At 41.9% G+C, this 14,789-nt stretch overlaps 1 protein-coding gene across 1 annotated transcript in view; it reads left to right on the top strand.

Moving 5' to 3' along the window:
• The first annotated feature begins 1,733 nt into the window (after positions 1-1,733).
• Positions 1,734-14,789, top strand: part of TARS3 (threonyl-tRNA synthetase 3) — a 58,109-nt gene continuing 45,053 nt past the window's right edge. The window contains exons 1-5 of the mRNA XM_069465804.1: positions 1,734-2,126; positions 3,164-3,235; positions 4,651-4,847; positions 9,686-9,809; positions 12,227-12,348. Coding sequence (XP_069321905.1) covers positions 1,809-2,126; positions 3,164-3,235; positions 4,651-4,847; positions 9,686-9,809; positions 12,227-12,348 — 833 coding nt within the window. The 5' untranslated portion in view covers positions 1,734-1,808. The remainder of the gene's footprint in view (positions 2,127-3,163; positions 3,236-4,650; positions 4,848-9,685; positions 9,810-12,226; positions 12,349-14,789) is intronic.

Raw genomic sequence — 14,789 nt, 5'->3', positions numbered from 1 at the left:
TTCAAACTCTGCGTTCTGGAACTGGGGAAATAACCTCAGTGTGAGTTTGGAAACCCACCAGGCTCACTGTGAGATGGATCCTAGCCCAAACCTGGAAATAACCCAAACTGTCTATCAACAGATGAATGGCTAAACAAATTGTAGTATATCCATACACTGGAATACTACTCAGAAGAAAAAGAACAATAGATACACACAAACATGGGTAAATATTAACATTGTGCTGAGTGAAAGAATCCAAACAAAAGGAGTACAAACTATATGATTCTATTTATAGAAAACTCTAGAAAATGCAAACTAACTTACACTATCAGAAAGCAGATTTGTGGTTGCCTAGGGATTGCGTGTGGGGGCCCAAGAGGGACAAATTTCCAAGAGGCCCAAGGAGACTTTTGGGTGGCGTAAGTGGGTCCATGACATTTGACAATACGCAGGCAGCATGGGAGAAGCAGAAACCAGGCAGCAGCAGTTGAGAAATGACTGGGAAGAATGAGTCCTGTGTAAGTCTGTCCAGAAGCTTACCAAGCAAAGACTAAGAAAGATACAATGGTATTGGTTACTGCCACACTTTATGGAACTTCCTCCTGGGTGCTATTTGTGATTCCAGTTGGCTTAATCCGATTAGCTTGTTCCCCTCAGCTCTTTCTCCCACTGACTCTGCTCCTATTGGCACTTTTCTACCTTTCCACATTTCTAACATCTTTCAACCTCTATTTTCCTTTAATTTCTCCCTTTTTAAACTACACCAGTCCAAAGCTAAGCTCTCCCATTTCAAAACTCGTATGGCATTTAATACCTGTATTACATCATATGACATTTTCAATTAAATTTTACCAAAGTTGAAAGACACCGTAGTGTTAAGTGCATAGACACTGGCGTCAGATTGTCTGGGTTTGAATCTCAGGTCTGTCATGAAGTGGCTGTGTGACCTTCGTCAAATGACAGTCTCTGTGCCTCAATTTCTCCAGCTATAACAGATATAATAGCAGTATCTCTTGTTATTAACAGTAAGGAATTACTATTGCAAAGAGCATAGAACATGTTTGCCATATTCTAGGCCCTAATTCGTGTTCCTGCTGCAGGAAGTTTCATGCTCATAGTTATAAAGGATACAAAGATGTGTATGGCATTTACCCTAGACCCAAGGAGCTAATAATTTTGTGCTGGACAGATTTAAACTGTCATGGAGTTCTTCTATGTGCCCTGGCCCACTGGCCTCTGCATTGGGGCCGCCTTGGCATGAAGGCCAAGAAGGTGGATTTTCAATGGCCACTTTTTAGAACAGGTTTGTGAGGTGAAAGAATGGTGGCTGCCAGAATTCAAGGGGGGAAAGGGAGAAGCCCATTTGAGGAAGGGAGTTGTTGGTCTTCCCAAGATTTTGGAAGATTTGCGTTTTAACAGACTGAAGGCTACTGCCTGGACGTGCCTCCGAAGGCACAAGAGCCCATTCAGACCCCATCCCCTTGGTCCAGGCCGCGGCGGTATCCCGCAACCCTACAGTATGCCTAGCCTCGGTCCCGCCCCTCCTTGCAGCCCCGCCCTCTGAAGCCCCGCCCCCCGCAGTGTGCCAAGCCTCGGCCCCGCCCCACCACCGTCGCCACGCCCCCTGCAGTGTGCCTAGCCTCGGCCCCGCCCCACCACCGTCGCCACGCCCCCTGCAGTGTGCCAAGCCTCGGCTCCGCCCCGCCTCTCTCCGCCCCGCCTCTCTCCGCCGCCCCGTCCCTCCTCGTCGCCCGGTTTTCTGCCCTGCGCTGAGTGGCCGCGTCGCCCTCGCACAGCCGCTGGCACTCCTCCGGGCGTCGGGCACGATGGCGGCTAAGGCCCCGGCGGCCGAGGCCGTGGCTTCGCGCCTGGAGCGGCAGGAGGAGGACATCCGCTGGCTGTGGGCGGAGGTCCAGCGCCTGAGGGACGAGCAGCTGAACGCGCCCGACAGGTGCCAGGCCGAGGGGCAGTGCCTCACGCGGGAGGTGGCGCAGCTCAGGGCCGAGAACCGCGACCTGCGCCACCGCCTGTACCGCCTGCGGCTGTGTCTCGCCGAGGAGCTGAGCCACCGGGCCAAGCTGGAGAGCGCGGCGCAGGCGGCTGGGGCGCAGGACGAGGCCCGGTGCGCGGCTGCCGGCGCGCAGGTAACTGGGCCTCCCGGCCTCCCGGCCCGGGCGCCACCTAGGGCCCCTAGCCGCGCTGCGGGCCGCGACCGTGCGCACTTAGCGGTTTTCTACTCCGGGAGGACGGGGGAGGCACCCTATAGGGAGTGCCCCCCCGCGGCGCGCTGCCCTGCCCTGCCCTGCCCGGCGCCCTGCCTGGCTCTCTCCTGCCCCGCTTTCCGCCCTGCTGGCGCAAGGCCCCCGCGCCCTGCTCCACCCTGTGCTTCTGTGCGGGCTGGGGAACCACTAGATTTCCAGCAATTGCCAGATTGACCTAATGGTGTCATTTCTCAGCTCTTACATTAAATAGCCTGCCACACATTTTTTTTCAGTAGCAGCAATAGTATTTTCATTTGTTTGAAAAAATGCTGGAGTGTTTAAAAGTCATTATGCTTTCTTTGGGCATAATGACTAACAGCTACATACATAAACACTTCCATTCCCTCTAATGGCTGGTTCTGAGCTTTTTAGGACAAGTGATTTGTTTTTTGTTTGCCAGTTTTGGTGGTCTATCTTGAGAGGAGATCTGTATAGTTAATGTTATTATTTAATACAGTATTTTAATGTTTCAGTTCATTAGCAGACACTTTATCTTCCTGTAGCATAATAAACTTTCTGCATCCTGAAGCTTCTCAGACTGTGAGATGTTTTTCAGTTCTTTAGGAAGGGAAACTGTGGTGCACTAGCAACATCTTTATAAAATAGTGTATTTGAAGACTCTGGCGGCAGCTACATATTTTCCAGCAACGTTATTTGTTTAAAGTTTAGGGGAGAAAATTTTAAAGAGCAAATTATATTAAATGTATTTACCAAGGATGTGAAATGCACAGACAGGAAGAACTGAACTTGGGAAAATGACTTGCCCGTTGAGGGTTGTACGCGGTGGGCAGAAGAGCCCAGCTAGGACCCTCAAAATATGGGGCACTTGTAGCCTGCTGGCAGGTACCCCTTCTTTCTCAGGTTTGAGATGTGTTGCTCTTTCTTGTCCATTGGTGAGTCATTTATAATTTGTCTTTCAGCCTCCTTCTAGTCAAAGCCAAGAAAAGGATGCTAAAAAGAAGAAGATGAAGGAAAGTGAGCCAGACAGTGAGGTAAGTCATTGCTATGAAAATAATATAAAATACTACTTGTAATTTTAAATATGTGTAAATAGTTAATTACCGAGAATTGTTAATAAAAACATAATTAATAATTAAATTATTATTTGGGCCACGTGAGTATATTTAAAACTTTGCAAGCCTTAGATATGAGAAGTCTTAGAAATGAGCTACCCACACAGCTATATTTAAAGTGTTCGTTAGTCTATTTAAGTTGACATAGCAGAGTTCTTTTTTTTTTTTTTTTTTTTTTTTTTTGAGACAGAGTCTCACTCTGTTGCCCAGGCTAGAGTGAGTGCCGTGGCGTTAGCCTAGCTCACAGCAACCTCAAACTCCTGAGCTCAAGCGATCCTCCTGTCTCAGCCTCCCGAGTAGCTGGGACTACAGGCATGCACCACCATGCCCGGCTAATTTTTTCTATATATATATTTTTAGCTGTCCATATAATTTCTTTCTATTTTTAGTAGAGATGGGGTCTCGCTCTTGCTCAGGCTGGTCTCGAACTCCTGAGCTCAAACGATCCGCCCACCTCGGCCTCCCAGAGTGCTAGGATTACAGGCGTGAGCCACCGCGCCCGGCCAGCAGAGTTCTTTTATATTAAGGAAACTAGCTACTTTGCTTTTTTATATAAATCGTTAAAACTACCAGAATGTATATATCTAGTGCCGACATTAGATAGGAACAAAGAATACCTGGCCTGAAAGGAAGCAGCCTGGTTGAGGAGTTCAGGCAAATACAGGAGGAACAACCCGAGAACAAAGTAAGATGTATATACATAAATGCTATATTGTGTGACTCTGTGTACACGTGCTGGAAACAGTGGAAAAGAGAGATGATGTCAGTGGACGTAGTAGTTAGAGAAGGCGGGCTTTGAGCCGGACCCTTGGAGCTAAGAAGTAGTTAGATAAATGGACAGGAGTCTTCTGGGGGTGCTGGAAGTACAGATGCTCCTTGACTTACAATGGGGTTCTGTCCCCATTTCTGTAAGTTGAAAATGTACTTAATACATCTAACCTACTGAACATCATAGCTTAGCCTAGCTTACCTTAATTTGTTCAGAATGCTTACATTAGCCTACATTTGGCCAAAATCATCTAACACAAAGCCTATGTTATAATAAAATCTTGAAAACCTCATGAATTTATTGAATACTGTACTGAGTGAAAAATAGAATGGTTGTGTGGGTATTCAAAGTATAATTTCTACTGAATGCATATCACCTTCACACTACTGTAATGTTGAAAAATCATAATTCAAACCATTATAAGTTGGGACCATCTGTAGAGATTAGTAGACCTATGGTGTGCTGAGAAGGCAGTGAGGGAGTGGAACTAATTTAGAGCTGAGTGGCTAGAAAAAAGTGGGCTGTGTATGTATTCTAATTCTCGTTGTATTCTAATGTTTTTCAGGTGAAATATCAACCAAATTTCATAAAAGAAAGATTGAAGCTTTTTGAAATGCTGAAGAGAGATCATCAGCTCTTACTTGCCATTTATGAAAAAAAGGAGAATGCAAGCAATATGATCACAGTAAGAGTGGCTGATGGGAAAACACTCCAAGGGGAAGTTTGGAAAACCATACCTTATCAAGTGGCAGTTGAAATTAGGTAAACCATAGTTTAGAAAAGATATTCAATGTTAAGTAATTGTACAGAGCCTGGTAAAAATGTTTTCTTAGGGACTGCTAAAATATTTTTTCTTATTCAATTGAATAAGTTAAATGTAATTTTTTTTTACTCTGGCTTCTAAAAAGGCCCTTTAAATAAGTAATTGAATGTCAGAACATAATCTCTTCTTGTTCTAATAAAAATATATAGTAGAGAAAAAAATCTATAATCCTTGACAGGCCACATTATACTAATTTTATTCATCAATCAGGTTATCTCCATGAGTATTTATAAGTCTTTTAATTATAGATTGAAGATATGTGTGTTAAAACTGTTATCAGTCCTGGAATATTATTTTGACCTTTCTATAAATTAGATACATTAGTGAAGTTGGATTATTTTGACTAATGTTAATTTCCTAGCATTAAGTGCAATTATATGGATGCCATAGCTCAAAACTGCCATGTAAATGAATGTTTATTATTTAAAAAGCAAACTGTTTCAACAATTGAAATTCTCAGATTTCCTTTGAAAACTGTGGCTAAGATTGTATTTCTGATTCATCCTATCATACCATGTACCCTAAAAGCCCTCCAACCTCTTTCCATGTTTTTTAGGAGAGATGATGTGCTAGGGAGAAATGGGCTTTGAGGAAAAACATGTTTTTTTTCTCATGAAGAGTTAGGTTGCGTGTTAAATGGATTAGGTCAGCCTTTCTCAAAGTGTAGTCTTCAGACCAGCAGCATCAGGAGAGCTGGAAACTTGTTAGAAAAGCAAATTCTTGGGCCCCACCTCAAACCTACTGAATCAATCAGCTATCTATGTTTTTATGAGCCCTTCAGGGGCTTCTGATGCAAGCTAAAGTTTAAGAACCACACAATTAGGCTAAACTGCTGTAACCGAGACCCCTAAAGACAGTGGCTTAAATACGATAGACATCAGATTCTCTCAGATAACTGTCTAGAAGCAACCACTCCAGACTGGTGGACATCTCTGGCATATGCAGTCATTTATGGACTCAGATTCCTTCCATCTTTTTGATCTGCCATCCCCTAGGTAGGGTTTGTTCCTGTCTAGCAGTGGGAGCTGGATCTCTTTTCTGGACCCCTCTGTAGACAGAGGAAAGAGAGACTGAAGAAAAGTGATACTTTAAGGCCAAGACGCCCTAGTGGCTTGCTTCAATTTCCATTTACATCCTATTATCTCACATTTAGTCACATGGCCACCCCTATCTGTAAGAGAGAATGGAAATGTAGCTCCATTGGCTGGTCAGCCAAATGTCCACCTAAAGCACTCACATCATAGAAGAGAGGAATGGTTTAAGGGTAGGGGACAACAGGGAGTCCACCACAGTCTGCCCCTCCAACATCGAGATATCTGTGGGTACTCTTCTTTCAATATCCAACACACCTGCTCCCCAGGTGAGGTAATTCTAACTCCTGTAGCTCAAAGCCCGGGATTTCTGAGTGATGTGCAGAACACCCCTGTCAGGCTGGCTACTGATGTTGTATTCCAGCAACAAGTAAACTAATAGACAAGTCTGCTCATACCACATGAGTATACAACAAACACAAGACAATCACAATTAAAGTATCTATTTGGAAAAAAGAAGGAGAAATACAGCAGAAAGTGGGGTACAGATGTCATCAGATTCCGTGCACAGTGATTGTGAGGCCCACAGCCTGGCAGCTGTTAGTGCTTAGGTCAGCCCATCTGGCCACCCTTTGTTTTCTGAAAGCAGCTGTCTTGTCCACAGTCCTCCATGGGCCCTGCTTTTGGAAGTTCATAGTTGTTCGTTACCATTGTTTGTCACATCTGAAATGCAGGAGAGTTTGTCCTTGTGGGGGCTGTACAGTTTGGGCAGCCCAGCTCTTTCTGGTACACACTCAGGGGCTGAGGGTTCCTTTAAGGAGCACACAGTCAGGTAATTGCAAGCTGGGCTTATAGTTTATTTGGCGATATAGAGTTCCCTCAAACAGTTAACCATGGTAGGTTTCTGGTCTCTTTGCTGCTATTCAGTTCCACATGAAACGTAATCTCACTTAAAGAATCTTAGAGATTTCTCGCCCTTTTGTTTCATGGCTTTTGTATTTGGCACATTCCTCTCTCCCTCAATTTAATGGGCTGAGATCATATGAAACAACAGGCTTGTGGGAGGTCAAGCCCTTAATCTCTAATCCTTGAAGTTCCACTGACCCCTGTTATCTGTCTTTATGTACGATGTTTGAGAAGGTCTGTCAGTGCCCATCCCTCCTGCTGTTTGGGACAGAAGATTGTTTTTCCAATCTTGCACAGCCCCACATTTCTGGACTCTTAGTCAAATTGAGTCACAGGCCACAGGCAGAGAGAGCCTCCCTTGGCAACCCCCTATCCCTTCCATCTGTGCTTGCAAAGTAGATATTCTCACCTGAACTTATCTCATTCTGGTAGCATCTGGTTAAAAGCAACAAGAGTTATCTAGTGTATACCAATATTCTGCCCTTTTATATCTGCTTCCTCATATGCTACAAGCACTGTAACACATGGTTTGCTTACAAATGCCATAACAAAATATTTGACTTTCCCCATCATAGTATCTATTTCCTTGTAACCCATTGCCTATCTGCTATGCCAGTGGCCCACGTTTTGTTTTTTCTTACTTCTAAATCCTTATTTCTGGATTACTTAAGATACAGGCTAAGCTACTGCAACAAAGACATCACGAAAAACTCTGTGGCTTAAATATGGTGAAAGTGGCTAAATATGGTCAAAGTCTCTTTCTCATAAAGCAGTCTGGAGGTGAGTGGTCCAGGTTGGCACGGCAGCACTTCTCCGTACAGTCATTTAGGGACCTTCTGGTTGCTGGGCTGTCTGGTACAGTGTTGCCCATGTCTACATGGTCCAGAGATGACAACACAGGTGTGTTCCAGTCCACAGAAGGTGGAGAGAGGATGGAGAATTGCCCTCCACTGTCTTAAGGCTGAGGCACAGAAGTGCCCCACATCACTTTTGCTTGTATTCATTGGCTCCAGACTTGGTCACATGGCCACATCTAGCTACAAGGAAGGCTGGAAAAGTCTTCCTGTAGAAGAAGAGCGAATGGATTTGAGAGCCAGTAAAAATGAAAATAAAATTCTATTAATAAGAAATCTAACATTTATTAAGTTCTTATATGTATACACTATGTAATCCTTAGTATAAATGTAAATATCTTTTTGTAGTTGAGAAAACTGAGAGAAGCTGAGTAAAGTGTCCAATATTTAAACCCAGGTTGTACAACCCTCTGTGCTTGTAACCACAATGCTGTACTGCTGCTCAAGTTAGTCACATAAATGCAAATTAAAACATTACATTGTAGAGATGATATAACTTATATATAATATAGTATAGTAATGGTATATAATATAGTATAGTATAACATAGATGATATAATTTATTTATAATATAGTACCTAACAGTATGAGAGCACAGAGACAAGGTATCCTTATACTTTTGATAGTAGGAAAATTTTGCGGTTTATTCCAACAGAAATCATGAAAAAAATGCATTTCCCTTGACCCAGCAGTTTTACTTCTAGAATTTTTCCTGAGAAAATAATTGGGTAAGATGTATGTTCAAGAATGTTCATTGCGGCATTATTTGTCATTGTCAAAACAAAACAAAACAAAACACCAAAATCCGTAAAGAAATAACCAAAATGCCTAGCAAAGCTGGGTTCCTCTGCAACTATTAAATAGCATGTTTTAGGAGTCTGTCTCCTGTTAGGGAAAATGCTGTGATCTATTGTTAAGTTTAAGAAGTAGGTTATAATATAATGTATACATAATGACACTATTAAATCTTTTATATTCTTGTATATATGAAATAATGTGGAAGGACATACAATAAAATGTTAACAGTAATTTTTGTGTGGTAGGATTGTAGATGATTTTTTTTTCTTTGTGCTTTTCCTGTGCCTTCCAGGTTTCATCTCTTAACTTGTTATTTAGTCAGTAATTTTCAAACAATAAATGTTATTTAAAAGACACATACAAAAGAAAGAAAACGATCAACACTTCACTGGAAAATAGGCAAAGGAAATGGGCTGGTCATAAAAGTAAAAATAGCTAGCAAGCATTTACTAAAATTAATAATCAAAGAAATAAAATTAAAACAATTTTCAACATCACATTGAAAAACATATTAAAAATCAGGGTGCATGGAAGTGGTACACTCAGATGATATTTGTCAGAAATCTTTCAAAGATGCATGCCCTTTGACCTAGTAATTTCATTTCCATGGACTTATTCCCAGAAAATAGTCACAGAAGTTACAAGATGCATGTGTGTGGATGTCTGTGCGGTGTAGTCTATGATAGCAAAACTTAAAGGTGATCTAAACGTGCAGGAGTGGAGACTTCATTAATAAGCATGATACTTCTAGACTACTTTAGAAGTCTATCTAATGGCATGGCAGTGGAAAAACAGGCTATAAAATTGTGTTGGCAACTATGTTTTTTTAAAAAGTATGTATGTATGTGTGGGTAGATGGATGTAGAAAAACCACTGGACAGAAATGTACCAAAATGTTATGAGTAGGTTATTCTAATGTAATTTCTAGGTTTTTTTAAGATTTGTATGTGACTTTTGTTGTATTCTGTTTGCTTTTTCTGTTTTCCAAGTTTTCTACATAGAACACATACTACTTTTGTACATAAAATAAAATGTTACAAAATAAAAAAAAATCTATCCTATTAGTTTACATTTGTACTTTCTATCCACTTGAAAAAAAAAAAACCTGAAAATTATCTTAATCTTTTCTTTTAACAAGTCATTGTAGCAGTAATGAGGTTAACTTCCAAGTGGCTTTTCTCTTACTAGTCAAGAACTGGCTGAAAGCACAGTAATAGCCAAAGTAAATGGTGAATTATGGGACCTGGACCGCCCATTGGAAGGGGATTCCACTCTAGAGCTGCTCACGTTTGATAATGAGGAAGCTCAAGCTGTAAGTATTTAAAAACCAGCCAACCAAACCTTGGGTACTTACGTTGTAAACTACATTATATAAGAAGCCACACACATAGCTGAAGTCAAGAATGATGAGTTTTTTGGGCTTCTAAGATTTAAAGTTTGAATATTGGTGTTTAATAAATATTTAATAAATATTTGTGGAACCAATATATACAGATATATATCGGTTTTTAAAGTAGCCATATTACTTCTTAAAATGATTATTTTCTTAAGTTAGAAAGCTTTAGTTATTAAAATCAATGTGTATTTGAAATGAATTTTTAATAGGCTCTTAAAAATGGATCTACCTTGTAATTTGTGTAGGAGAATCAGAAGAAATTACCAAAACTGGAATGTCTTTTAAGAAGACATTTTTATTATTAAATTAAATAAATGTAATTTTCTATAAAATAAACACCACATTTCCACATAGGTTTCTGATATACATTCTCACCTTAACTTTGCAATCGCCCTTCAAGCGGTGTATTATCTCCCTGAAGCCTAACTTTGATTAGCTTAGGTTACCTTAACTGTGAGGCCAATGCTAAATTTCTTAGTTTCTTAATCCAAACTATAAGAACCATAGTGTAATTTCTGTTGAAAATATGCAAAGTATACCCATTAAATATCTAAACAATACACTGTTAATAAAACCATATTTACAAGTGATTCAGAAAGTACAATTCTATAAACTGTCAACTCTGTCTATAGCTATTAATAGACATGCCTCAGTTTTGTATGCACTACTGCCTATGTGATATCTCCATTTAGATATTGTACAAGAACTTTCAGTTGAGTACATTCAACACAAAATTCTTGATTTTGACCCCAAAACTTATTTTGCCCCTGTTTGCCCATCTCATTGCACTACTCTACCACATACCCAGTTGCTCAACCCAGATCCTTGGAGGTTGTGGGTGATTACTTCCCCTGCCCTAACTCCTGTCTCCAGTGCATGGGTAAGCCCAGTAGATTTTACTTTTCCTAACGTATCTGTAATCTGTCTGCTTTTCTCCCTCTCCATGCTGCTTACCCAGGAATCTGCACTCATCTTGCTTAAAATCCCCAGTTGCATTTGGAATAAAACCCAAACTCCTCTCCAAGTCCTGCCTGGTCCCTGGGCCCTTCCTTACCTCTCTAACATTTCTCAGGCTATTTGTTCTGTCCCTTACACATTAGCCACACAGGCCTTCCTGACTCCATGTGAGTGTAGGGCATTCACTATTATTCTTTGTTACAGAGCCCTGTTCATCTTATATGATTATCCACTTACAGATTTATTGCCTCTTACCCAGTAGGCTGTAACTGTGTGAGGGCAGTGACTGTATCTGTTTCTTATACTGTTGTAATCCCAGTACCTAACACAGTGTTTGGCTCAACAAATACCTAGGTGCAGACAGTGCACCGCAGGGGAGATTCAGGCTGATGGTGGCAGTCAGCTTGCCATCCTGGCAGCTTCCGGAGGAGAGGTGCTTTGCCCCAAGGTTCTGTCTGCAGAGCATATCCCAGCCTATTGCCATGGGTTGGGATTGCACATGGCTGCTCAATCAGCTAACTCCCTCTGCTCCGATTGATCAAACAGCTTAATAATTGTAATTTGTTTCCTATTTAACAAAGGGCGAGAAAGTGCTGTCAGAGGACTTGATTATGTTGCTGCTTTGGCACCTGTATTTATTTGGTGACTTTAGTTATAGTTTATTCATAAACTAAAACTAAATCCTTGGGAATTCAAAACCAAATCAATTTTCTGAACTTGTAGGGCTGATGACATGGACTATGGTTAATTAACCCATGTGTACACTGCTCGGGGGTCTCAGGCAGCCAGTGGGCGTTCCCTGGCAACACCTTTTTCTTCCTAAGCCGTCTTTCAAACATCCACAGTCACACGCTATTCAGCATATAAAGTCTGCTGTGGAGTTGCAAATTCTCATTAACTTTAGTGATGTCATGAACAGTGCGTTAGCTCTCTGCGTCCAGCTCAGAGAGGCTGCCCCCTGGAGAAAGAGGAGGAGAACTAGCAGTTGGCACTCTTCGGCCTTCCTCCCACCCTGGGCCTCAGTCGGGTTTGCATGCAGCTGCTCTGCTCAGTGTTCCAACCAGATGGTCTCATTCCCCACAGTTCATGTGCATAGAAGAAATGATGTGGTAGCTGAGCTTTAGATGTCACTCTCAGCAGAGCAGCTTTACACTAGAACTGAGCAAGTGGCTCTGGTGGAATGCCAGGGAGTGCTCAGAGAACATTCTCTTTCTTCTAAGTGGATATTGAAGATTGTCTTTTCAAATTGATGTTGCCCTTAGGTCTTGCCATTCATCTTCTTAAAATTGGTCCACTTGCTTACTCACATTATTTTACCACTAATTTTCTATGACATAATTTTGGTAGCTAATGGCCTCTCTGTCCATGCCATGCAGGTGTACTGGCACTCCAGTGCTCACATTCTTGGGGAGGCCATGGAACTTTATTATGGAGGCCACCTGTGTTACGGTCCACCCATTGAAAATGGATTTTATTATGACATGTTCATGGAAGACAGGTAACACCACTGAATACTGGCTTCTGAATGTGTGTGTTTATATTTCACTGTTTTGTAATGGTTACATATTAGCTTAGTAATTATGTACAATTGACTCTTTTTTTTTTTTTTTTTTTTTTTTTTTGAGACAGAGTCTCACTCTGTTGCCCAGGCTAGAGTGAGTGCCGTGGCGTCAGCCTAGCTCACAGCAACCTCAAACTCCTGAGCTCAAGTGATCCTCCTGTCTCAGCCTCCCGAGTAGCTGGGACTACAGGCATGCGCCACCATGCCCGGCTAATTTTTTCTATATATATTTTTAGCTGTCCATATAATTTCTTTCTATTTTTAGTAGAGGTGGGGTCTCGCTCTTGCTCAGGCTGGTCTCGAACTCCTGAGCTCAAACGATCCGCCCACCTCGGCCTCCCAGAGTGCTAGGATTACAGGCGTGAGCCACCGCGCCCGGCCTTACAATTGACTCTTAAACAATGCAGGGATTAGGGGTACTAAACCTCCATGCAGTTGAAAATCTGAGTATAACTTGATTCCCCAAAATTTAACTGCTAATAGCCTACTGTTGACCAGAAGCCTTACTAATAGCATAAATAGTTGATCAGCACATATTTTGTATGTTATATATATTCTTACAATAAAGTAAGTTAGAGAAAAGAAAATGGTATTAAGACATTCATAAAGAAGAGAAAATGTATTTATTGTTCATTAAGTGGAAGTGGATCATCATAAAGGTCTTCATCATGTTGATTAGGCTGAAGAGGAGGAGGAAGAAGAAGGGTGGTTGGTCTTACTGTCTCAAGGGTGGCAGAAAATCCATGTATAAGTGGACCCATGCATTTCAAACCCATTTGTTCAAGGATCAACTACATTGCATGATGTGATTATAGATTGGTTAACCATTTTTGAAAACTATTTTTTAATGAGTTTAGATTCAAGGGTAACTTCTCAATATTTTCTTTCTTTTCCCCAGAAGGACGTGATATACTGTTTATCTAATCTGGGACTTGTTAGAGGGTGGTACTAGCAAGAATTGAAAGCTTAATTCCTAGACAGCAGCTAGTTCATTTCTGCTCCATGATAGTCAGGGGCACCATCTACCTTGACCAAACATCTGACACAGTTGATTGCCAGATGGGGATGGTTCACAGAGGCCTCCCATTCCATGGGTCTTTGCTTGAAATCATCACAAATGGTCAGTCCCAGTCGACCTCCTGCCCTGTGTTCCTCATAGCTCTTAAGGGTACCACCAGCTGCCAAAACTGAAACCTCAGATCCTTCCAATTCCTACGTACTTCTCACCACCACCCTGTCATCTAGCTGTTCAATCAGCTCTGCCAATTTATCTCCTAACTAGCTCTCCTGTCTTCTTCTCCTTCTCTCACTTCTGCCTTAATAATAGCTCTTGCCTGGACTAGTATGATGCATTTTGCCTTTACCTGTCTCCTCCATGCTACTTAATGACCTCCCTAATGGAACATCTGACACTCTGTAGCTACTACTTACAGAATTGTCCATTCTGAACCGTTTTTACTCACAACCATGAACTATGGTTACCTACAACACTTCTGACCCCAAAGGTTGTGTATGTTTTTTTCCACAGCAACAACCAATCCTCTAACTCTCCAGATACCAACTGGGTGTCTAATGATTCAGTTCAATTCTGGCACTGGCTACCTGGAGTTAGTGCAGATCCCATAGGTTAAGGGCTCAGTCTTACAAGACTTCCCCCAATTCAGATGCCAGACAAAAGTCTAGGCCTCCCATACTTCTGACCATCTGGCTATAAATCGGGAGTTCCCATGATATCTTCCTTGGGTTTGATAATTTGCTAGAATGGCTGATAGAACTCAGTAAGGCACTTTATTTACATTTACTCATTTAACATAGAGGATACAAATGAATAGCCAGATGGAAGAGATGCTTAGGGTGAAGTATGTGAGAAGGGGCATGGAGCTTCCATGCCATTCTGGGCATGCCACCCTCCCAACACCTTGATGTGTTCACCAACCTGGAAGCTCTCTGAACTCCATGATTTAAGGGTTTTTATGGAGGTTTCATTACAAGGCACAATTGATTAAATCATTGACCATTGGTGGTAACCCAATCTCTAGCCCTTCTCCTCTCCCCAGTGCACATGGGGTCTGAAGGTTCTAACCCTCTAATCATGCCCTGTATCTTTCTGGTGACCAGCCCCCATCCTGAAGCTGTCTAGGGGCCTACAGCCACCAATCCTCTCATTAGCACACAAAAGACACTCTTATCACTCCCGAGATTCCAGAGTCTTAGAAGCTCTGTGCCAGGAACCTGGATAATTTTCTTATTGAATTGTAATATCACATCCAACTTCGTCTCTTGTTACCACCACTCCAGGATTCATTCAACAAGTTATTTTTGGCTGCCCACTGTGTGCTCTGTGCTTGGTGCTGGCAATTCCACAGTGAACAAATCAG

Source organism: Eulemur rufifrons, chromosome 3 (assembly GCF_041146395.1).
Source record: "Eulemur rufifrons isolate Redbay chromosome 3, OSU_ERuf_1, whole genome shotgun sequence".
Classification (NCBI taxonomy): Eukaryota; Metazoa; Chordata; class Mammalia; order Primates; family Lemuridae; genus Eulemur; species Eulemur rufifrons.
The sequence above is the reverse complement of the archived record's forward strand: the minus strand, read 5'-3'. Positions and strand labels throughout refer to the sequence as shown.